The sequence below is a fragment of the Mixophyes fleayi genome, chromosome 1, assembly GCF_038048845.1.
Source record: "Mixophyes fleayi isolate aMixFle1 chromosome 1, aMixFle1.hap1, whole genome shotgun sequence".
Lineage (NCBI taxonomy): Eukaryota > Metazoa > Chordata > Amphibia > Anura > Limnodynastidae > Mixophyes > Mixophyes fleayi.
This window is the reverse complement of record NC_134402.1, coordinates 45,788,483-45,814,975: the sequence shown is the minus strand read 5'-3', so window position 1 is coordinate 45,814,975 and position 26,493 is coordinate 45,788,483. Positions and strand designations below refer to the sequence as shown.

Below are 26,493 nucleotides of genomic sequence, written 5' to 3'. Positions count from 1 at the left end.
CACCATATGCATAAGTAAGGCATTAGCATAATTTGGTGCCTAAGGAAGATGAGATAACCTTCATTTAAAGTCTCCACTCTCAAGTTAATTAACTAAGTGAATAACAATTAAAATAAAAATGTAAAAAATAAGAAGGGGGCGTGGTTTAGCAACCATTCCGAATGGTTGCATGTTAGAGAGGCTCTCCCTCTGCCTCCGTTATAACCTGATTTTTCGTGGACACCTATCCCCAAAAACAAATAACAGATACTGCGGTGAAAGACTGGGCCATCTGCCACCTCCATATTGGTGGGTTTTATCACCATTGATGTGCCCGGCAGGGCCAGATCAAGTGAGTCCCCTGTGTCTGCTATGCGCTGCAGTATAATCGCGGTTAGGAGAACCTCTGGAGAGCTAGCCTTTCAATCAAACAAGGCTCCTCAGACTAAAGCTGGGGCGTTATCGAACAGAGAGACCCCCACAATATTAAACCCATCTGTGACACGGCTGCGGGCGACGGTGTGAGAGGCGCGGCGGGACTCGCGATCCCAGTGAGGAGAAAGTAATCCCCAGTCTGCAGCTTGAGTACTCACCTGTGTGGATCCTCTGAATATCGGGCGCAGCTTGTTAGGGCAAAGCCTCGTGGCCTGGCGATACCGGAAGTTGCAGACACCATCACTGCCTTTTTTTCCAGTCTCTCATGCGTCCAGCCTGATATCCTCCTGGAGCCTCCAGTAAGTGGCGCTGTCATCTCCACCTGCCCCTATATTGGCATGCAGCAGTTCTGCCCGAGAGCTTACAGATGCACAATACTGATCACAGCGAACTGTGAGTAACACTTCTTTTAAGTACCTCACCTCCACCTCTGCGTGGGTCAACAATCTGATTGAACAGACCAGATTGATCCCAAATCCTCACTGTGGGAATCTACTGTCACCCTGTGGCTGCTCATGCAAATAACATCGTTCTTATATTATATTATATTCTCAACTTTATCATCAGTATTTGGGACATACTGATGCTCTGAGAAAAATTCCTATAGCCCCGCAGAGAGGAATCCGATGTAAACCCTCAATGGGTCTCTGAGCCTGAGGGGCCATGATGATTTAAGCAGAATGCTTTAACCAATTCTACGAAAATGACCAGAGTTCCCTTTTCCCTACCACTCCAACCCCCTTGTTTTTCATCGCCCTGATAGGAGAGGTCTGAGAGGAAAAAGATATACACAGGAGTCAACCAGCAGATTCTAAAATCTGGAATAGAACTTGCATTCAAAATGACCTATAAAAATAGGAAGCACGCTGGAGGAAATACAGCTTCTATAGTCACATTCGCTTCTAAGAAGGTATCAACCTCCTCACCGCCACCTGATCAATCTCGCTCTTCAAGTCCTATCTCTCAGCTGGATAATGGCATAGATCCCATAGTTCAGGCAGCTATCACTAACTTAGTGCAATACATTAAACTTACTTTCCAGCAAGAACTTAAGAAAGCGATTGTTGATTTCAAATCAGAAATTGCAGCTCTCGGCACTAGAACTGACACTCTTGAATCAAAAATGTGCGATATTTGCTGGGCTCAAACGTTCTTTGAACGAGAACTAGCACTGCTCCGCTGTCACGAAATCTGGAGAATTTAGTGAGTCCTGTATACCTGCAGATGATGTCTGCTCGAACTGGGGCGTGGAGTCTAGCGGTAGGTGCTTTTTACCATGACCCTAGGAGAGGGCATGGGCTTAGAAACATCTATTACAGGTCGCGGTTCCCAGAATGAGTGAGGCAGAAATATAGGTGGAGCCAGATATAAAGAAATATGACAATAACAGGTAAAGTTCACTGAGGACAATAACAATGAGGAAGTTAGTTGATAGTTGAGAAGAGCAGTCTAATGGAAATAGTATTGATGAAGAACCAGTAGATCTGTTCAGATGGTAACTCAGAAAAACAACAGCTGAGTTACTGATACAGCGGCAGTTCAATAGAAACAAATGTGATGAAGAACAAGCTTATCCATTTGGATGGTAACCCAGAGCAACCGCAGATGAGTTACTGGCACAGCAGGAGTTTAATAGAAACACATATATTGAAGAACTAGTTGATCCCTTTAAGTGGTACCGTATATACTCGAGTATAAGCCGAGTTTTTCAGCACATTTTTTGTGCTGAAAAAGCCTCCCCTCGGCTTATACTCGAGTGATGCTCGGGGTGATCTAAGTGAGCGGCATTCCTAGTGGGGAGAGAAGGTGCCGTACTGAGAGCAATGCAGGATGCAGCAGAGCGTGACCTCTGACATCACGTCACACTGCGCAGAGCCACGTCAGGAACAGATGCTGCCCGGCAAAAACACAGATCGGAGCCACCAGCGGGGAAACTACCAAGCACTCAGTGCCAGCTCACACACCGCCCGGACAGGACACCGCTGCCCGCCTGACCTCACAGCCATATCGACATCGCTCCTGCTCAGACCGGTCTATCCAACCTACCCGGGACCGCGCACAAGACCCCTGGCATCCACCATAATGGTAGTTTGACTACCATCAGAAGGTAATTGCATACTTTTGTCACATCTGAACGGGATACACATTCACCATTACAGCCCCTACTGTGCATTCCAGGCTGCCAAAGTTAATACAGGCAGAAGCACTATTTACATCCATCTACCAGCGGCACGGACACTCTTATCAGTGCAATACCTACAGCATCCATTAGAAATACTGCTCTGCATGTTGAACACTGTAACATTTACCTCTGTTTAATACTGTGCCATATTTATACTATCTACTGTTTATATTTGCTTTATACTGTACAAATCCAATACATCTATACTCATTCATTAATCAACCACTGATGCATCAATTAATGTAATTTTATTGGTATCTATTTTTATTTTTGAAATTTACCAGTAGCTACTGCATTTCCCACCTTAGGCTTATACTCGAGTCAATAAGTTTTCCCAGTTTTTTGTGGTAAAATTAGGTGCCTCGGCTTATATTCGGGTCGACTTATACTCGAGTATATACGGTAACTCAGGACAATGGTAGAAGAATAGCTGGTACGGCAACAGTTCAGTAGAAACGGAAATAATAACAGAGTTAGCTGATCCATTTAAATGATAACTCAAGCAACCACAGTTGGATTGCAGCAATAGTTCAGTAGAAACAGCACTAGTGAAAGGCTTGGTTGATCCATATAAGTGGTAACACAGGTGACAACAATTGAGTACTGATACAGCTACAGTTCAGTGAAAACAGCAGTAATGAGGACTTAGTTGATCCGTTTAAAGAGTAACTCAGGTAACAGTAATTGATTTACTGATACAACAGCAGTTCAGTAGAAACAGCAATAATGAAGACTTAGCTGATCCGTTAGCTGGTAGTTCAGCCGTCTCCGCACTGACACTTGGTGCAGGAGACGGACGCCTCCATCTTCTCAGCAACCACGTCCTTTGGCCTAGCAGCGGGACGCTATCTCTGCGCACCTGTCTGCAGCCAGCATGTGTTACCGCCAAAATCTCCCTAACCCTATCAGGAGACACTTTAGGGTACATAAAGCAGCCTCTGACACATGTCTAGTGCCAGAGTATTTGGTCTTCAGCCTTGCTCCAGCGTTTGTTCCTGTGTTGCTGTTATTTGGATTCTGACCCCGGCTTGTTCCTGACTTCTCCTTTGGTTCCTGATTCTGGCTTAGACTGATTTTTGGTATTGACCCGGCTTCCTGACCATTCTCCTGCTTCTGATTTGGCTATATCCGTTCCTCTGGTTGTGACCCGGCTTGTTAACTACTCTTCCATCCTGCATCCTGGTGGGCTGTCACCGCTGCCTCAATTGCTACCTCGCCAGCTGACTGATACTGAGGGCCGCGACCTGCGCGTCCCTTGCGACAAAGTCCATACCTCCTTGCGGGGGTTCCTGGTGAAAACCAGGGGCGTGTTAGACTCCGGACCTCAGTACTCAGTAGCGCCAACTGCTGGCAGGTATCCTCAATTCCGCAGAGTGATTCTGACACTAGTGAAGTTTGGAGTTACAATAGTGAAGCGGAGAAGTCCAATGAATGAAGCCGTAGAAGAGACACTGAATGCAGCAGTGGAGACCCGATAAAGCAAAAGTTCCAACGAAGGCACCAGTGATTAAACACAGCAGATCTTGAAGCAATGATGCACAGCAACCATGGGTAAGTCACACGAGGAAAGCCCAATCCTGACAAGAGTAAGTAACTTGAAGAACAGGTTCCAGAGAGCAGGAACTGGAAGGTTTAAATAGTGCTCAAAAAGCATCAAGGCCAATAGGAGCGAGTGGGAGGTAATGAGAGAATAATGATTGACACATGTGTAGAATAGAACCAGATGGAGACTAAGGCTAAAACACTGGATCCAATATACCGTGGTCACCGTTTATGAGACAGGGGTAACAACGCCGGTACTCGTCCACGGGGCCGGTGTGTGACATCTGCTCTGAAATGGATGCTGTGAAAGAGAAGCAAGAAGACCAAGAGAATAGATCTTGGCGAAATAATTTGAGGATCCGTCATATGCCAGAGTCGGTTGCTAACTCTTCTATACCAGACTTCCTCTCCCGCCTCAAACATCTGCTTCCTGATCTACTAGACAGAGAAATTCTGATGGATCGTGTGCATCGAGCGCTCAGAGTTAAACCAACGGCAGATCAAAGCCCGCGAGACATAATTGTTTGGCTGAATTATTATCAAACGAAAGAAAAAATACTTAATGCAGTTAGATCCAAAGATACGATCGACTTCCAAGATATGCAGCTTCAGATATTTCAAGATCTGGCTCCTTCCAGAAACGCAGAGATTTACAGCCTGTGACGCGAATACTCCGTCAACATAACTTCCAATATAGATGGGGATTTCCATTCCAACTTCAAGTGTTTGCAGGGAACTCTATCCTATATGTCAAATCCCTACTTCAAGGGCAAGATATCCTTGCCAAACTCAAGATTCTTCCAGATCTCACCTCTTCTACAACACATAGTAACCCCTCAAGATCTGATTCGGCACCTCCTTCCGAGTGGACAACGGTGGAAAGGTGGTCTGCAAAATCTCCGGCGGCACCAGACTGACCGTGAACCCTTGAAAACCTGTAATAGGACCCATCCTCCTTCTTACAGGCTCAGGCACTCACACGTTGATTACCTTGTGTCCTCCTAGGTTACAAGATCCCTGCTGTCTCTTTTCTTTTAGTCGGTTGGTAAACGCCATTGGCAGCGAATAATCAATTTAACTTTTGTTACTTACACCAGGCCTTTTACAGCCTGTAGATTACGTCCCCTTATGGGACTTAGAATTCAGCAGTATAATAGTATTTTTGGTACCCAGGCTTGACATCATCAGTTAGTAATGTTGTTGTTGTTGTTATAGAATTGATGTTACATTATGGGTCATGTTTTTTCCCCTTTAATTTTTTTTTTTTTACCCCTCCCTGACTTTCCCAAATTTTCGTTTGCCTCTTTTAATTTTTTACCACCCCTCCCCTCTGGTCAATCACTCACTCCAACAATGTTTTAGCTACACTAGCCAATTGAGCTGGATAGTCTCTCATGGCCCCTCGTATGGTCAGCCAACATCTCACTAAATTTACCACCCCCCACAAGCATCCTTACTAATATTGCAATGTATTTTTGTTATTATTTCTTTGATAGCCCTATAAGGGGCTTTCCTCTCTGAGGGTTAAGGCCTACTTAAGCCTCTTTCTCATCTTTCTTCTCATCTCCTTCTTACCTGTGGCTTCCTTCCCTCCTCCCCTTCCCTCTCCCTAAAAACCAGGTGGACTGATGTTTATTATCGATCTCAATTTATTAATGTCTATTTTTTTGCTGATATTATGTAAATCTCACGCTATCTCCAACACCCATCGCGCTCAAAGTGCTCTTGATTAATGTCAACAGCTTGAACTCCCCTACTAAGCGTGCAGTGGTCTTGGGGGCCTGCAGGAGAGATGGAGCCGATATAGTTTTCCTTCAGGAACCAACCTCACTGGACAGCATACTCGTCTTCAAAGTAAGCTATATACTCAAATGTTTTTTGCCTCTGAGGACTGCAAAAAGCGTGGAGTAGCAATTTAAATATATAATAGAGTTCCCTTTCTTCTAACCAAAGCACATTCTGACCCAGAGGGACGTTACTTGATTCTGATAGGCACACTTTGTTCTGAGCAAATTACGCTGATCTCTCTTTATGCACCAAACCAGGGTCAAAGCTCTTTTCTCTCAGAAGTATTTAACCGTATTGGGTCACACAGAGTCATATAATTCTCACTGGAGATTTTAACACCATTTTACATCCAACATTAGATAGGTCCTCTGGTTCTTCCAGCCAAAATTCTCCCTCTTCTTCCTTAAAAGACTCCCAATCCTTATTAACATGTATACGCAATTTAGCGCTACATGACACTTGGCATCTGATAAACGCTGATGCAAAAGATTTTACACATTACTCTGCCCCACACGGTAGTTACTCCCGCATAGATATGATTTTTGTCTCTCCCTCACTCAAACAATATTGAATGCAGAAATTTCCCCTTTTACCTGGACAGACTGTGCAGGAGTACATATTAATTTTGATTTAATAATATTAGCTCCACGTCCTCGTGGGTGGCGTCTTGACGACTCCCTTTTGTTGGCCCAGTTGACCCATCAAGAAATTAAGGACGCAATCAAAGAATATTTTGAACTCAACACTTCGGAGAAAATCGCACCAGGCATTTTATGGGAAGACCATAAGGCTACCATTCGCGGCAGATTGATGAGTAAAACCTCAGCAGCAAAAAAATTAGCATCTCAAGAAATTCTTTCCCTTGAGATAAAATTAAATTTCCTTCTCGCTCAGCATAAACTTCACCCATCCACGACATTACTAACTTAAATTTCTGGAGTAAGAGCTAAATGCAATTCTCTCTCGTAGATCAACGAATACCCTCAAAAAATTAAATCTGCAATATTAGAAAAAGGCTGACAAAGCTGACTCAATGTTCGCTAACAAACTGCGACAGAAACAATCTCGAGGACAGATTACAAAACTCAAAAAATCTCCTAACTCGCAGCCTAAGTATGACCCAGTGCAAATTGCTCAAGAATTTCATGATTACTATAAAGCAGGGGTGGGCAAACCTGTCCTCAAGGGCCATATCCAGTTCATGTTTTTAGGATTTCTTTAATCATGTACAGCTGAGTTAATCTATTTGGCTGGGTCAGTAATTATCCCACCTGTTTCTACAGACAGAAATCCTAAAAACATGAACTGGATATGGCCCTTGAGGACAGGTTTGCCCACCCCTGCTATAAAGCATTATTCAATCTCCGTGAGACTTCAGCCTCTGTCGAATCTCTTGACGCAGAAATTACATCTTTTTTAACATCTCTCTCACTACCACATCTTTCAGACACTGATATCAATTTTTTGAATGCAGATATCACCCAGATAGATCTCAGCGATAAAAATGATGAAATCATCATCTGCTCCAGGCCCTGATGGATTCACAGCGCAATATTATAAAAAATTTGCCAGAGACCTTTGCCCACATTTGACAGATTTTTTTAACAATATCTTAATGGGTTCACCTTTTAATGAGGTGACGACCTTGGCCACTATTGTTGTCATACCAAAACCAGATAAAGATCCTATCTCCTGTTCCAATTACAGACCTATATCTTTACTAAACGTGGACATTAAAATCTATGCAAAAATTTTAGCTAACCGCTTAAAAACTCTCATCCCCTCCCTGATCCACCCAGATCAGGTCAGATTTCTACCTGGCCACCAAGCTATAGATAACACCAGATGGGCTATTGACCCCATACATTCTATTCACTCTGGTAGATTACCGTCACTGATTATGGCACTTGATGCTGAAAAAGCGTTTGATCGCATCTCTTGGACCTTTATGTCTAGAGTTTTGCGGTCAATGGGTTTCTCTGGTAAGTTTTTAGATGGCCTGTTAGCTTTATACCAATCTCCCAGAGCAACGGTAGTGGCCAACAGAGTCGCTTCTCCCACATTTTCAATTTCTAATGGGACACGGCAAGGATGCCCCCTTTCACCTTTAATTTTTTCTCCTTTAATTGAACCATTAGCAGCAAAAATTCAATCTAACGGGGCGATACATGGAGTTAAAACAAGGAAATCCTAACATAAAATATCATTATGTGCCGAAAATGTTCTTTTGACTCTCTCGGATCCCGCTTTCTCTTCCTCCCCTTCTTGCAGACATCAAAACGTACAGTGACATATCGGGATACAAAATTAACCCACAAAAAACAGAAACTCTTGATTTCTATCTCACAAATAGTATTAGATCTTCTCTCACTCAACAATTCCCCTTCAAATGGAACAAAAAAAAGATAAAATATTTTGATATCTACATAACTAAACAATATAGTCAGCTTTTCCAAGCTAATTACCCAAAACTACTATCCCAAATTAAATCTGATTTAGAGACCTGGGGGTAAATGTATCAAGCTGAGAGTTTTCTGGCGGGTTTGAAAAGTGGATATGTTGCCTATAGCAACCAATCAGATTCTAGCTATCATTTTGTAGGCTGTACTAAATAAATGATAGGTAGAATCTGATTGGTTTTTCAAACCCGACGGAAATCTCTCAGCTTGATACATTTACCCCCTTGAGTAAAAATCTAATTTCCTGGACAGGACGTATCATTTCAATCAAAATGAACATTTTGCCCAGGTTACTATATCTCTTTCAAGCCCTTCCCCTATGCATCCCCCCTTATGTTTTAAAATTTTTGCAACATTATACTTCACAATTTATATGGGGTAGAAAACGTCCAAGAGTCCGGCTCCTTGTCCTAAAGAGATCAACACGGGATGGTGGCTTCGGGGTCCCCAATTTTAAAAACTATTTCTTGGCAGTGCAACTTGCCCAATGTATTTTATGGAATTCTCCGCTTTTTACACCCAATTGTATCGCATTCGCTCTCTATCTGGAAGCGAGCAAACAAAAAGTTTAATCTCGCCCCGGCTCCTAGCCCTATCGTTCCTCTTTTTTATAACCCTGATTTTCCGCCAGGTCGTATAATCTCGTCCTTTGATTTTTGGAAAAGGTACGATGTTTACTATCTTAATGATATCACTAAAGATACTTCTTTTCCCTCATTTGAAAACCTAAAAACCAAATTCAACATTCCCAACACTTTTTTTTTTTTTAAGAAATTTTCATTCCACCACTAAATTATCTTTAAGAATCAGGCCTTTGACCTCTTTCTAGTCACTTTTCCTCTGGCGATCCTCTACTAGTGGCCTTATTTCTCAGCTATACAGGGAGCTGAGAGTTCCTGACTCAGACATCCAAGATTCCCATGAGCGAGCTTGGGCGGAGGATCTGGGAGGCCCCCTAGATAGAGAGGATGATATAAAATCTAACATGGCCTCTAGTTCAATCTGTCTGAAGCTGAAAGAAAACGCCTATAAGCTTCTTTATCGTTGGTACTTGGTCCCAACCAAACTACAAAAAATCTTTTCGGACTCATCCAGCTCATGTTGGAGAGGATGTTCGTTGGAAAGGGTCCTTCCTCCATATTTGGTGGCAATGCCCCAAGCTCGCCCCATTCTAGTCGGAACTACGGAACTTCGCATCTCAGATTCTGCAGGTTGACATACCAATCTCTCCCAGATTTTTCTTTCTCCGACTTGGAATTCCACCTGCTACCAAACATCAAACGAAAATGTTACGTCACATAGTTTTTGCTGCACTGTGTCAAATTGCCACTAATTGGAAACAACCTACCATGCCTCCTATGCAGACAATTATTAATAGAGTTTGGCACTCATACAAAATAGAGTTTATGACATGCATATTGCATAATACTTCAAAATCATTTAATAAAGTCTGGGCGCTGTGGATATAATTTTTTCAAATCCAAACTCCTTTTGACCTTGTTCCGAGCCGCGGTGGTACGCCACATCCTGGCGTGAGGTAGCAGCCAAGCACGTGCATTAGATTCTATGGACTGTTATCTTTGTGGCATAAAGTAGGAGGGTGTAGGGACATCCTCCAACTCCAGGGGGAGCACTTGCATGATTCTATTTGTCATTTATACATGTTCCTGGTTTGTGATATAACCTATGCTAGTTCCCAGCTAGTAATTAATTAGCAGCCTCCTGAGGCTGATTGTCACCCCTGTCCTCCTCCTTTCTGATTTTTCAGCATAGTATTTAAGGCAGTGAGGACTGGGCCTCACTGCCGGTTATAGTTCCTGCTCTGTGCATACTTACCTGCTCCCTGCTCTGTTCCCCTTCTCTGCCTTTGGATTGATCTTGCTGTGTATGACCTTGGACCGTGTACTGGACTGCTGTATTGTCTGTGACCTTGATCTCTGCCTGTTACCTGGATTCGTTGTTTGCCGCCAGCCCTGACCTTTTGCCTCGACTACACCACCGCTGCCTGCTGTACCCCTTGACCTTGGCTCATTTGACCTCTTCCACCTGGCCCTCGCCTGCGCTGCGGTAGGGTTATAAACTTGTACTACTTTGAGCTTAAGACCTGGGGGCATCCGAGTACCTGTGAGCATGTTCAGCTCTACGGGAAAGGCGGCTGCTATAGGCGAAGACCTCTGTGACCTGTTCTACAAGTTTATGACACTTGCTGTCAGCCATAACAGACCTATGACTACAACATTCCACTTGATACCCCTCCTTAACCTGTTACCAATTTCCCCCTGCCTCCCCCCACTTCTCTTCGATCTCTTGCTCTGCTCTCATTTTCTTTTCTTCTATTGGCGGTTTGCCACACCGCCCCTTAGTCTTAATCTATCCTGTCCAATTTCCTCTGACTAGCCCCTCTTTTCTGTTTCTTCTTCCTACTATCTTTATAGTAAAAATTTGCTCAATACCTTTTCTTTATGATATACACTGAATGTATTAGTCTCTGAATATGCATAACTCAACTGAAGTGGATTCTATCTCGGACTGATGCTCATTGTTGACCTTTTAAAAAATAAAACTTTAAAAAAAAAAAGAAGAAAAGGAAATAAATGGGTACATCTTCATTTTAACATAACAGTCTGACGCCACATTTTGTGATTTTCTACTAGTAGAAACTTAGCATATTCCCCCCTGATCATCATCGATGGCCCACCGGGGTATCAGGGAAATCCCTGGTGGGACACGTCTCCTACCCCAGAATGTTATTACTGCCCCATCCCACTATCCGTCCATGCAGTATGTCTGAAAGAAAGGAAAATCACTGCCCTGGTCAACTGAGTGATTCTTCTTTCTTTCTGGCAATGTGCCCAAAGTAAGGTAATTGGGGCAGTGGCTCTTCGTTCTTTCAGCCCATCTTATGGTTTCCCACAACTCTCTGACAATTCGCCAGGAGTCACTATTTCATTTCCCTGCATTCCCCTGGTGGGCTCTTCATGCCCTAGTCCAATACTACACCTGAGGATTCAGCAATAAGGTCTACCCATGGCTCACAATGTAAGAACTGCATCAGGAATGCTGCTACTGTGCTACTGAGATTTTGTGGCATGACTGCAGGATCAGGATGAGTTGCCTACAGAAACTTTTGGCTACTACCATAGGCAACAGATCTTCCAGGGAGCAGAGAAAATACATTTTAGTGTGGTTAATTCAATTGGTTGAAAACATGGCACAGCATAGTTCGTGGCTACACAAACCAATTTGTAGCCAAGCTGAAACAAGTAGCCAGTGGATACTCAATATCATTCCTGGCACTCCAGCCTAAAGAGTGTTCTCAACCTGCTTGGGAGAAATAGGAGTACCAGCACCACAGCAGGTTGATTTTGGGTCCTAATCACCTCAATACACAGAGCAGCTACAGCCTTTGCCAGCGAAAAGCTGAAACTACTGTACAAAGCAATTGTACAGGCGTTGGACCATATATAAGGCTCTTAGGTGACTGGTGTGTGAAGAAGTAGTACAATTGCATGAAAATGTATTGAGCTTATCTATCCAGGAACACAGAGTCAATAGAAAAACAGAAGACCAAGGGTGGCGCAACCCATAACCATATGAAACATTGGGGGATAATTTGTTACTGGCTTAATGCCAGGAGAAAGGGCTTCTAAATGGCCCAGAGTGAGTACTAAAGCTACAACCTCACACTATCTGTCCCTGTTATCTATTACCTAGAGAGTAGAATAATGAATCTCCAGGATGGACTAGAGATCCTGGCAGAGTGGGGTCCAGAGGTCATCTACGTCAGGCAATGTCCACTACCCACGGAAGCAAAACTCACCACCAGTGCCTCATGGGCCCTGAAACCAAGATTGATATCAACCACAGTGTCTATTCCAGGGATTGAAGTAGTAGTAGCAACTATCACTATCCAGGCTACCAGCATCTGAAAGAAGAACCATTGATGCATCAAGAAATTGTCTAAGCTTTATCCCAGCTTTCAACAGTGGGATTTCCAAAAGTGGGGAGATTCCTCGGCTGAGTCACTGTTAGCTGTTGTGGAATGCCACCAAGTTCTTGGTCACAATGAAATACAAAGGACTTAGTGTTTTCCCTGGTTAACAGATTTGATGTCCAGAGTAGTAGTTCTGCACTGAAAGTCCCCAGGAGGCATACCTAGCTGTTATTACACTACTATTTGTTGTATTCTGTATGTATCCTGTGTTGTTTATGTGTGCCATTCATACCAGTTGATTTTTTACATATTCGTTTGTGAGTACCTGTGGTACTAAATAAATATGCTTATTTCATTGCTTAATAGATTGGGTTGAGATTTTCACCCATGCAACATCGACCCTTCATGGGGTATAACCACATCTGAACCTGGGAACTGTGCCTTGAAGTAAATCCAGACAGTAGAATAGCCAATGTTAGAACTCGAGAAGCTAAGATGATCAAGTTCATGATTGAACAGAGCAGAAACATCGAATTCCCCAGTCACTAATGATAAGTGATGTCATAATCCTGTGCAAATAAAATATCTCTACTGCAATGACATTTGCAATGACAAATCCATTACATCATTGTGTACGAACATTGCATGCACCCAAAACACAACATCCAGACTTTGGTTGTAGAATTATCAAACTTTCTAACATGGAAAAGTGGAGGTGTTGCCCATAGCAACCATTCAAATTCTAGCTATCATTTATATAGTATATTGTAGAAAATGATAACTAGAATCTGATTGGTTGGTTTTGTTTTTTTAGAAGGTTTGATAAAAGTACCCCTTAGTAGCGAAGAGGACAGGGGCATAGACACAAGGGTCCTGGGTCAAGTAAGTTAAATATTGCTACACATGGCATTTTGTTTTGTTTAGTTTTTATAATTTGAAAAAGAGACTGAGCTAAACGTACTGTGAAAGAATATAGGGTTCAATGTCGAATCTTGCCCGTTTGGAAAAATAGCTGCCAATGCTTGAGCGAGAGTTTGGTGATGTCTCAATGTTCTACAAAAGAAAAGCAAGCACTGTTATATTTGTCATATCAGTATTTTCATTTAAAAAAATATAATTATACAAATAACAAATGACACACATATAACTATTTGTTGTGTTGTTATGAATTATTTATATTTGATAAAAATAATAACCATTTTAGTTTTACTAGTGAGTCTCATAATATATAATTACATAAATCTTTTATGTCCAAATTTTCCTTAGAATCCTAATAAGGCTAAACTGAGATAGAGGTGGGATCACTTTTCACTCCTTGCTGATCAGACGATTTCATAATCATATCACTTTCATTAGTGTTTATTAATGATAGAAAATAAAAATGGTGTCTGAAAGGGCCCTTGTGCCAGTGAAAGTAGTAATTAATGTTATTACAAAATTGTTTCCACAACTCCTACAAGGTACCATGTACTACATAGGCATGTGAAAGATAGTATTAGGGGGTAAATAGCTGCATATAAATATAGAAAGAACAGCAAAAAAAACGTTCTTGAAGTTTTGTAAATTGTGCATTAATATCTAGAGACAGAAGAATACTAATAAATGATATGTCTGATCTGACACTGTTTATTCCTTTCTCCCACACTTCCCATTGATACAGAAATGTAAAACGTCTGTTTGAACTATTCACATACAGTATGAAATGACAATATAAAGTACGTACTGTGTCATAATGCAGCTGGTTACAAACAGGTTGCAATACGTTTTTGAAATCCTTTTTCTGGTCTTCAACTGTTTTAATGAACTCTTTAACCTTTAACAGAGAAAAAATATTAGGCTTCAAATTGTAATATAATAGAACTTGGAAGTTTATTTTCTTTAGACCACCATCCCCCACATGCACGGGGCACCCAGTGGGTTAGGAGCAGGTACAAAGTACCAGGGTCCATACCTGCCTGTGTACTGGTAGGAGTCAGCAACCTGTAACCACACCCCCTTTGGTGGCTATGGAAGGGGCCCTAAACAGTTGCTGTACCAGGGCACCGAAATTTCTCGTGGCGGCCATGCCCACATGTTGTATGTTTATTATATGTATTGTTGGAACAATGAGTCTCCTACTTACCATGGTGCTGTCTATATAGTAACCTTTTCCTAACTGACAAAGCAGAATAGTGAATGGCAACAGCAGGTGCACACTAAGGGCCTGATTCATTAAAGAGCGGATCAGGACTATATAAGGGATATCCCTATATTTTTCATATAACAATTGATCCGGATACTTTTTTGATGTCTGTATCTTATGAATTGGATATTCTTCTTCACTAATTGAGACCAAAGTGCATATATATCTTTCTAAACACAATTCACGTGATGTTTTATATGCTTTATATTTTATTTTCTGTATGAAGGTCTATTCCTTCCTTTTGTGGTTTATATATTATGTATGTCTATTTTTGTTGCTAATCTAAGGCAACACACCTGTATGTACATACCATCTCATGCATGCAATATTTATATATAGCCTCTATTGTTTTTAGGTAACTCATTTATGCATTTGTTTTAACAATATTAAACATTTTATTTGGTGATTCTGCGCAACTCTATATTTTTCTTTTGCTATATATTTATGGAGGTTTAACACTACCTCCTTTCTGAGCTTCTGCAATTAATACAGAGGTTTCTTATTTCAATAATATTAGGTGTATATGCTTCCTATTAGCGCCAGAGATTAAGTTGTTTACTCAAATTCTTGCCTAAGTTCCTTAATGAATCAGTCCCTAAGGCTATAAGAAAGTATTAGTCGACCTAGTAAAGAGGAGATCATAAACTAACAAACAACATGTTGAATTTATGAACTTTGTTTTATGTAGGGACACGCTTCACCTTATTTTCTAACTCTCCCTTCTGGGAGATCACAGAGGAGAGGTCAAGTGGCAAGTCTGCTTGTGGGGGTCATGATGCGTAAGCAGGGCTGTCCAGCCAGAGCACATGATCGCAGGGGGAATGATTCCTCCACCCCTGCAATCGCATCCTGGTACCTGGCTGTCACGGTGACAGCCAGGCTGAAGACAGAGTAGCAGAGACCAGCGGACTGCAAGACAGCGGGCCCCCAGGTAAGTATCTGTTGCGCTGTTGTACCGGGCCCCCTGGTGAGCCCGGGCCCGGTACAACAGTACCCCCCGTACCCCCCTGATGGCGGCCCTGTGCGCAAGTACCTGGGAGTCTCTCTTACATTATTTTGAAACACTAATATTCCTAGAACATCTAACACTAGAAATAATATTGTTTAATATTTCACCAGAACCCTCTTGAGTTATGTTGAAACAGAAGGGCCAATTCAATTAGATACGAGTTGCCTCGCACATCATTTCTCATCTAATGCATCAGTCGTGATGTGTAGCGCATGTCCCCTAAATGAATTCCTTTCACAGCAGTAGACACAGGAAAATTAGGTGCGAGTTGAATCGCCCCCTTAGAATGTTATTTAAATACATGCAATACTGCCCAGGTGCACTGCAATATCCTGTTTGGTGAGGCCTTGATTTGTGGAGTTGCTCTTATCTTTCCACCATGGGTTTGTGGGTTACGATGGCAGCATTTGCACTGGCCAATAGATTGAGCTGGGCGGAGATAGGGCATTCCTTGCTAGGTACGGTATGTAGGACCATTAAGAAATAAGGATTTGCTTTGCGGAGCAAGATTTTAAAAATGAGATAATGTGGTGGAAAATGTGCATTTTGAAAAAGGGGCATACAGCCATTTCCATTCTGCAAAAATGTTTGAAAGTTTGAAAACTGTGCAAGACAAATTGCAATACCTGAAGTCCAGCATGATTCAAAAAGTCTCGCTAATTAGTGCTTATACAATTTCTGGGGTTTCAAACATATCTACCACTATTCCTGTATATACTGGCAGGAAACTAGAAAAATTACATTAACAACTGAGTTTTTAATTAACACCATTTATATTACAAATTTATTTAACGTAATTAGATAATCTAAATTTACCTTTTTACCTCTGTTAAAGTTATAAACTACACATGGGGACATGTGTTGCGCAAATTGCACAAACATATCTTAATCAGCGTGGCAAAAGCAATGTGGTTGGTAATGACAACAGCTATGCATGCAATATTTAAATCATGTCCATCAATTGATAAGAAGATGGCTATTGATAAACCAATAAGCAATTTGTAGAGAAGCAGAAGAAAAATTGTTGATTATATAGTGGTGTCCAAGATTTATGTCTAGTGTATTAAAACTCCAGGTGATTGGAGGGTATTATTAGAAAGCTGTCTTTCCAATGTGTTTGGCTCAAGTTAGAGCAGGTTTATAAGGTCCCTGGATTGAATTGAGGAAAGTGGGCAGACATCCATTCCTTCAGGTTATTTCTGGTCTTCTGACCACCCAGCAAAGTAACCGGCTGATTAGCAGACTGCAGTTGTGAGATATTAATAAAGGGCAGCACTCTTTCCTAGTTGTATCTCACTACCTGGGGAGAAATAAGGGAAGCTAACCATAAAACAAAGCCCCGTGACCTATTCCAACCTATGGATTTACTTTCTCAATGCAACTGTTATTTTGTGTGGGCTGAACACTAGGTTCCTACAAAAGAAGAGAAGGAACTTTGAAAGTAAGCTGGAACTGGACAGGTTTAGGGTTTACTTTATTTTATTTTAGTTTTGCACATTTATTTACTGCACAATTAAACTGGCTGCAGGCTATTTGCACCAATATTGCTGACATTTTGTCTCTTACTGACTGCTTTATTGCTCTCTGCCACCGTCTACTCCAAAGACTGCTTCTGGTACCTTAGGTCCTCACAATAGAGGGTGTTTCAAAAAGATGGAAATTGCTATATCTCTGCAACCACGAACTGCCCATGAATGAAATGAAAAGCATTCATCATTGGTTATGACACTTTGAGGAAACAGGCTGTTTATGTAAGGGGAAGAGCAGAGAGCGACCACACATGTCAGAGAAAAATGTGAGAAGAATTCAAGAGAGTTTTCTGCGTAGCCCACGCAAGTCCACTCGTTGTGCCAGCTGAGAACTTGCACATAGAACTTTTATAAAATGGTTAGTAGAATTTGATTTCTCTTTAAACTGTTTGTGACTTTTGTGTAATTGTAACATGTTGCCATTGTGAAATATATTGCTTTGAAATTGGGCTCATCTTCTTGTGAGCTAAAGATTCTATCTGACATGGATCAATTTTGTTTCAAAAAATACTAGTCCGAGCACTCAAGTATTGGTAAGTAACTTGTGGCCTATAAGAATGGTGCATGCTATAGGTGAAGACCTCTGCCAGCTGGTTCTGCAGGTTTTAGAGTTGGCATATCCGTATCATAACAACCTTTCAATATTTACTACAATAAAACTTGTCATGTACCCAAAAGTACTGGTAGGTTTTTTACATTATTGTAACAATGTTGCGGCTGTGAAACAGTTAAACAGTAATCAAAGAATACCGAAAATATATAAAAATGTTCGCATATCATCTTATTATCAATTGGAGGATATGCAGTAAAAAAAAAATCACCTAAAAACATGTTTAATAATAACAAAAACTGGCTTTACCACAACTGGGAGTTTCAGGCGATCAGTTTCAGTTAAGTTTTCCAACAATGTATTATCTGGGAAGTCCTGGAGGGTAAAATATAACAAATGGGCAATTATTTTACATCTTAAATAATAATAGTAATAAAATAATTGCATTATTATTATAGTCTTAATAACACCATGCAGTCCAGTCTATTGTATTCTAATATTAGCCCTACCAAGTATTTACATTGATTACATTTTCTATTATTAGTGAATGTTCAAGCCTTTACTTTAATTACAGATTATATTTAGTGTGTGTGTGTGTGTGTGTGTGTGTGTGTGTGTGTGTGTGTCAGCTTAACATATATTGCAAAACGAGAAACTGACTTTCCCTGTTTTTAATATAGAACAGTAGTTAGTACACCATTCTTTGTTTACACAAGGTGGGTAGCCCCTTCTTCATCCCAGTCAGTGCATGGAGAGTGCACAGAGGACCATGTATGTCTATCTATATATATATATATATATATATATATATATTAGGGATGAGCGCGCTCGGATTTCTGAAATCCGAGCCCACCCGAACGTTGCGGATCCGAGTCGGATCCGAGACAGATGCGGGTATTGGCGCCAAATTCAAAAGTGAAACTGAGGCTCTGACTCATAATCCCGTTGTCGGATCTCGCGATACTCGGATCCTATAAATTCCCCGCTAGTCGCCGCCATCTTCACTCGGGCATTGATCAGGGTAGAGGGAGGGTGTGTTAGGTGGTCCTCTGTGCTGTTTAGTTCTGTGCTGTTTAGTTCTGTGCTGTTTAGTGCTGTGCTGTGCTGTGCTGTTTAGTGCTGTGCTGTGCTGTGCTGTGCTGTGCTGTGTTCTGCAGTATCAGTCCAGTGGTGCTGTGTGCTGTGCTCTGTCCTTCTGAGGTCAGTGGTGCTGCTGGGTCCTGTGCTGTGTCCTGTTCAGTCCAGTGGTGCTGTGTCCTGTGCTCTGTGCTTCTAAGGGCATAGTTATTTCCCCAATATTCCCCTGTGTTTAAAAAAATAAAAAAAAGTTTTTTTAAAAAATACCAAAAACTACTTTAATATTTTTTAATTACCACAAAATTTTCACAACCAATCCTGCAGTATAAGCCCATTGGTACTGCAATATTACCAAGTTCACACATTCAGCAGTAAAAGTCCAGTGGTACTGCAATATTACAAAGTTTACACATTCTGCAGTATCAGTCCAGTGGTGCTGTGTCCTGTGCTCTGTCCTGCTGAGTTCCGTAGTGCTGCTGGGTCCTGTGCCGTGTCCTGTTCAGTCCAGTGGTGCTGTGTCCTGTGCTCTGTGCTTCTAAGGGCATAGTTATTTCCCCATTATTCCCAAGTTTTTAAAAAATAAAAAAAAAGTAAAAAATAATAAAAAATTAAAAAAAAAAAAAAAATATATAATAATTATAACCAAATTTGCAAAACCAATCCAGCATTATAAGTCCATTGGTACTGCAATATTACCAAGTTCACACATTCTGCAGTATCTTGTGCTACATATAATGGAGAGCAAAAATTTGGAGGATAAAGTAGGGAAAGATCAAGACCCACTTCCTCCTAATGCTGAAGCTGCTGCCACTAGTCATGACATAGACGATGAAATGCCATCAACGTCGTCTGGCAAGCACGATGCCCAATCTCCTAGTACAGGGCATGTAAAATCCAAAAAGCCCAAGTTCTCAAAAAACAGCAAAAAAAGAAACTTAAAATCATCTGAGGAGAAACGTAAAGTTGGCAATATGCCAATTACGACAAGTAGTGGCAAGGAACGGCTTAGGCCCTGTCCCGTGTTCATGACTAGTGGTCCAACTTCACCCAAGGATCAAAGCCCTCCTCCCCCCCCCCTACAAAAAATTTAAGAGAGTTATGCTGTCAGCAACAACAACAAAACAGCAAAGAACTCTGCCTTCTAAACAGATGACATCACAAATCCCCAAGGCGAGTCCAAGGGTGTTGTTGGTTGTGAACCCTGACCTTCCCATCACTGTACGGGAAGAGGTGACTCCATCCAGCATTTGCAGCACGCCCTCTGCATATGCTGGAAGGATCACCCACAGTCCAGTTACAGATTTGGCTAATGAAGGTGTGAATGTTGTGCACTGGGAGGAGGATATTGATGTAGCTGGCGCTGAGGAGGATGTTGATGATTATGATGCAGACAGATACCAAATTGCATTTCTCAATTTCTATTTATATTCTAGATTATATAACGGCTGAAAAGTTTTCTGTTTTACTCCTAGTGGAGAGGGGATCTGATGCAGACAGATACCAAACTGCCTTTGTCCATTTCTTTGTATATTTGAATTGCTAGTTCTACAGTCTATGCAGGCTGCTTTATTTATATTCAACTACAAGTGTAGGGCGGGGGGGGGGCATAGATAGCCACCAAAGTAACGTGGTCCATTTAATTTCACTTTCTAGCTCCACAGTCTGTGCAGCCTGCTTTTTTTTATCTTCAAAGTATTTATATTTACAAGCCTTGCAATCTAAATTAACTAGAGGTAGTGACGTGGTAGAACTCCAAAAGGCAGTTTGGAAGCCCCTGTACAAACTGGCTCTATTTTTTAACTGAGTTGTCCCCCCTCCAGTGTGTACTCGGAAAGAGTTTTTAGTGCAGCGGGGAACCTGGTCAGTGAGCGGCGAAGGAGGTTGCTTCCTCACAACGTTGAAAAAATGATGTTTATAAAAATGAATAATCAATTCCTCAATGAAGTACAGCACTGCCCTCCAGACAGTACAGAGGGACTGTGGTTGTGGAGTCCAGCGGGGACGAATTGATAATGTGTGAGGAGGAGGAAGTACACACTGTAGGGGGAGAGGAATCAGAGGTTGAGGATAAGGACGACATCTTTCCTCAGTAGAGCCTGTTTAGTTTGTACAGGGAGAGATGAATTGTTTTATTGGTGTGGGGGCCCAAACAAACCAATCATTTCAGCCACAGTTGTTTGGTAGGCCCTGTCGCTGAAATGATTGGTTTGTTAAAGTGTGCATGTCCTATTTCAACAACATAAGGGTGGGTGGGAGGGCCCAAGGACAATTCCATCTTGCAACTTTTTTTTTGGCATTATGTGACCATTCAACAGTCGTTTGCCATGTTCAAAAAGTAAAAGAAAATGCCAACAAATTCAATAAATTAAATCAAAAGTTAAATGCCCTGTCATTATTTAAAACAAGAGGTTTTGACGTGCTAGAATTAGTGTAGTGTTAAGATGTTATAAACACTACACTTGGAAATTGGAGGAGGTAATGTGGCCCCGGTATCAAATTGGGTACCGGGGCCACCCCACTATGCAGTCCAGATACTTGTTTGGTGGAATTCCGACACGTGGAGGGTTTTTAAATTATATTGTGGCCTCGGTACCAAATTGTGTACCGGGGCCACCACACTACGCAGTCAAGATACTTGTTTGGTGGAATTCAGACCAGTTGAGGGTTTTATTATTATATTGTGTGGACCACTCTATCTATACCACACTACAACTCTATACCACTCTATTTCCTACTTTAATTCTATTTAATTCTATTTCCTACTTTAATTCTATTACTAATTAATTACCATAAAGAGGAACAAAAAAAACCAATTTTACCAAAAGTATAATATGACTTAGACTTACAAACACTACACTTGAAAGATCGTGCCTTTAAATGAAAAAGTCAGTCTTCATTGCACGACTATGTGCAAGTGCAACAGGGACATTTTTTTGGGTTTACAAAGTCAAACAATAACACTACGACCCTGTCTGTCTGGGGTCTGTCAATGACGAATTGTCTGTAGCATGTTTTGAGGAGGTATTGTGGCCCCGGTATCAAATTGGGTACCGGGGCCACCCCACTATGCAGTCCAGATACTTGTTTGGTGGAATTCCGACACGTGGAGGGTTTTTAAATTATATTGTGGCCTCGGTACCAAATTGTGTACCGGGGCCACCACACTACGCAGTCAAGATACTTGTTTGGTGGAATTCAGACCAGTTGAGGGTTTTATTATTATATTGTGTGGACCACTCTATCTATACCACACTACAACTCTATACCACTCTATTTCCTACTTTAATTCTATTTAATTCTATTTCCTACTTTAATTCTATTACTAATTAATTAACATAAAGAGGAACAAAAAAAACCAATTTTACCAAAAGTATAATATGACTTAGACTTACAAACACTACACTTGAAAGATCGTGCCTTTAAATGAAAAAGTAAGTCTTCATTGCACGACTATGTGCAACAGGGACAGTTTTTTTCTTTACAAAGTCAACTAATAACACTTGGACCCTGTCTGTCTTTAACATACTTAATGGGATCTCAATGACGAATTGTCTGTAGCATGTTTGGAGGAGGTATTGTGGCCCCGGTATCAAGTTGGGTACCGGGGCCACCCCACTACGCAGTCCAGATACTTGTTTGGTGGAATTCTGACACGTGGAGGGTGTATTTATTTTATTGTGGCCCCGGTATCAAGTTGGGTACCGGGGCCACCCCACTACGCAGTCCAGATACTTGTTTGGTGGAATTCTGACACGTGGAGGGTTTTTTAATTATATTGTGGCCTCGGTACCAAATTGTGTACCGGGGCCACCACACTACGCAGTCAAGATAGATAGATGCGTATCATAGATAAAGTACATTCAGTGGTGTGGGGCAAATTGAAAAATATTCAAAATGCACTGACATTATCAAAAACAAGAGGTTGTCACACGCTAAAACTCCAACATGTATATGATGGAGAGGATGGAGGAGCAGCCGTATGTGTAGTGTAATGCAGACCTGTTGAAGGTTTTTTATATATTTTATTGTGGTGCCCAGTGCCCACTCCTCTACGCAGTCCAGGTACATTTATTGGTGCGATTCATAAAAGTTCAGGGTTTTTAAGATATTGTGGTGACCCACTCCTCTACGCAGTCCAGGTACATTTATTGGTGCGATTCATAAAAGTTCAGGGTTTTTAATATATTGTGGTGACCCACTCCTCTACGCAGTCCAGGTACATTTATTGGTGCGATTCATAAAAGTTCAGGGTTTTTAATATATTGTGGTGACCCACTCCTCTACGCAGTCCAGGTACATTTATTGGTGCGAATCAAACAAGTTGATGGTTTTCTTATTATATATATTGTGGTGACCCACTCCTCTACGCAGTCCAGGTACATTTATTGGTGCGATTCATAAAAGTTCAGGGTTTTTAAGATATTGTGGTGACCCACTCCTCTACGCAGTCCAGGTACAATTATTGGTGCGATTCATAAAAGTTCAGGGTTTTTAATATATTGTGGTGACCCACTCCTCTACGCAGTCCAGGTACATTTATTGGTGCGAATCAAACAAGTTGATGGTTTTCTTATTATATATATTGTGGTGACCCACTCCTCTACGCAGTCCAGGTACATTTATTGGTGCGATTCATAAAAGTTCAGGGTTTTTAATATATTGTGGTGACCCACTCCTCTACGCAGTCCAGGTACATTTATTGGTGCGCTTCATAAAAGTTCAGGGTTTTTAATATATTGTGGTGACCCACTCCTCTACGCAGTCCAGGTACAATTATTGGTGCGAATCATAAAAGTTCAGGGTTTTTAAGATATTGTGGTGACCCACTCCTCTACGCAGTCCAGAAAGATACCTTTTTGCAACGTTTTGGACTAATAACTATATTGTGAGGTGTTCAGAATACACTGTAAATTAGTGGAAATGCTTGTTATTGAATGTTATTGAGGTTAATAATAGCCTAGGAGTGAAAATAAGCCCAAAAACTTGATTTTTAAACTTTTTATGTTTTTTTCAAAAAAAATCCGAATCCAATACCTTAAATCCGAACCGAGACCTTTCGTCAAGTGTTTTGCGAGACAAATCCGAACCTCAAAAATAACGAAAATCCGGATCCAAAACACAAAACACGAGACCTCAAAAGTCGCCGGTGCACATCCCTAATATATATATATATATGCGGCACTACTCAAGGATTTAAGTCAAATTGTAGTTTGTATCCAAATGGTGTATTTAATTTATTCCAATGTTTCAGGGACATCATGTGAGAATCTGACAGACATACTCAATACATGTGCACAGCATAATTAACATACCTTACACCTGCTGCAATGTGAAACAAGCTGTCTGAAGTGTTTGAAGTATTAGCACTGCTATCCCAGCATGCATTGCAGGAGAATAAACTACCAAAGAATAATCAATGCAGAGCAACATCATCATAAGGGGTGTGGCTAACAAACATCCCCATGGCAACCCAAATTGTAAACATGCAAAATACACACAAATATTGTAATGCAAAAGTATTAAACCAGCATCTGTTTACCCACTGATCGCTGGATAACCACCTAAAGTACAATATCAATTTAAAACTACATTAAGCAAAGACATTTAAAAAGAAGAGGAAAATGCATATATGTTAATAAACAAATGGCAAATCCACACTAACTGTATAATATATCAGTGTGGCTTACCAATATCTGCACATATATGTAAGCTATAGTTAATAAATAAAGAGAACTCTTACTGTTATTAATACATATATTAACCATTAATACTAACAAAAGCAGTTGCAATCTGGCTTTCTGTATATAATTATACTATATAAATACATCATTTTTTATTTTCATGATCATATCTAAATAAATAGAAAAGCTATAGACCACTAACAATACATATAACTATTTAGGCTCAGAATTTTTTTTTCTTTTCTTGTTAGAACATAAAAATATTTACATAAGATGGTGCCACTTTAGAACCCATTGCACAGCCTTTATGTTGTAGATCAAATTGACCATCAAAGTAAAAGAAATTTCTAGTTAGTGTTAGTTCCAATATTTGCATTAATAAAATCAATATGTGGACCTGTATATATTGGATTATTTGATAAAAAGTCTCTTACTGCTGCAAGTTCATGTATATGAGGAATGGTGGTGTATAAGCTACATAAATCTACAGTGCAAAGCAAACTGTCTGTAGGTAGCGGTGGTAAATCTAGCAATTTCAACAAAAATGAGGTTGTATCCTCGAGATATGTAGGCTCCTTTTAAATACAAGGTTGCAAAAAGTTATCCAGAAAAAATAATATATATATATATATATATATATGTATATATTCATATATATATATATATATATATATATATATATATATATATATATATATATATATATATATATATATATATTCTAATATATAAATGTCTAGTGGCGTGTGTTAGTCTGTCTGTCTGTGTGTGTGTGGAAAAAATAAAACCAAGCTGCAGTGCCACCTGCTGGGCAGAGTTATACACTGACCTACTAAATTCTTAGTATGTGTGGAAAAAAAAATTCAGAAAGGGCTGAAATTTGGTATACTAAGATGTTTTTAATTTGTTAATTTAATTTGTTATTTGTTAAAAGTGTTTTATAAAGATTTAAAAAAAATATATATATATTTCTTGAAGGAGAAGTGACAGTTGGGAGTGGTTGGTGGTTGCCGGGGGTGACAGTGGGGAGTGGTTGGTGGTTGCCGGGGGTGACAGTGGGGAGTGGTTGGTGGTTGCTGGGGGTGACAGTGGGGAGTGGTTGGTGGTTGAGGCCTGGGCTATGGCCCAAATGCATGACAAGAACCTTTTTAACACCTTAAGTAGCTTGATTTGACTAGAATGCATGAGTATCATGCACGGGTTAACTTGTATATATATATATATATATATATATATATATATATACACACACACACACACACATGTTGTAGTCAGGAGGAAGTCCCACAGTTTGATTCTGTTATGGCTTAAATCCACTCTAGTCTTGGTTGGTGTCTGCAGGATACTTCCAATACCTCTGTGAATTATAAATTCGTAAAGGAGTGCACATAAAAAAAAGTATATACTGAATTAATGTCACTCGTTAATAATATAGGCTTTAATAATAGAACTGTAAAAAAAATGTGCCCCACCAATAAATGCATGTTTTAGAATGTGTACTGAACATAAAATACATTTTTACAGTTGCTCCCTATTGCAAACACATGTTATAGCATGCATAAAAGACTGTCATCACCACTGATCAGAATTAGTCCTGTAGCTGGAGCAGTAACCAGTAACCTTGAGATACCCCTGGATGTGGCTGTGTGCGCTTCAGTTTGCCCTTACTGTAAATTAGAGATGTTAACTGACCCCCGTGTCTTAGTTTTGGTTTTGGATCTGGATTAAGTTTCTGTTTGGGTTTTGGCAAAACCACCCTCATGTGTTTTGGTTTTGGATCTGTATTTTTAAGAAAAATAGCTAAAATATGCTAAAATCTCATAATTTTACTCTTTTTTGCTCCTACATTATCATTATTAACCTCAATAATACTAATTTACATTTATTTTCAGTAAATTTTGACCACCTCAGAAGTCACAATATTATTTTCATACACTTTCAGACAAAGACTGCAGCGAGCTGGCTGGATGCTAAGTGACAGAGTAACGACACAAACACACGGCAGTTCATAGCACGTCTAGAACACATTTCCACAGAGCAGTGGCAGAAAAGAAAAGTGGTGCAAGATGGAATTGTCCTTGGGCCCTCCCACTCACCCTTATGTAATATATTGAAAAGGACATGTACAGTTTAACAAAGCGAGCAC

At 40.6% G+C, this 26,493-nt stretch overlaps 1 protein-coding gene across 2 annotated transcripts in view; it reads right to left on the bottom strand.

Moving 5' to 3' along the window:
• Nucleotides 1-26,493, bottom strand: part of LOC142136854 (uncharacterized) — a 358,937-nt gene that overhangs the window by 224,707 nt on the left and 107,737 nt on the right. For both annotated transcript variants that reach the window (XM_075194706.1, XM_075194707.1), the window contains exons 4-6: nucleotides 17,899-17,964; nucleotides 14,043-14,132; nucleotides 13,281-13,372 (exon numbers count right to left, since the gene is read on the bottom strand). In XM_075194706.1, the coding sequence (XP_075050807.1) occupies nucleotides 13,281-13,372; nucleotides 14,043-14,132; nucleotides 17,899-17,964 (248 nt within the window). The remainder of the gene's footprint in view (nucleotides 1-13,280; nucleotides 13,373-14,042; nucleotides 14,133-17,898; nucleotides 17,965-26,493) is intronic.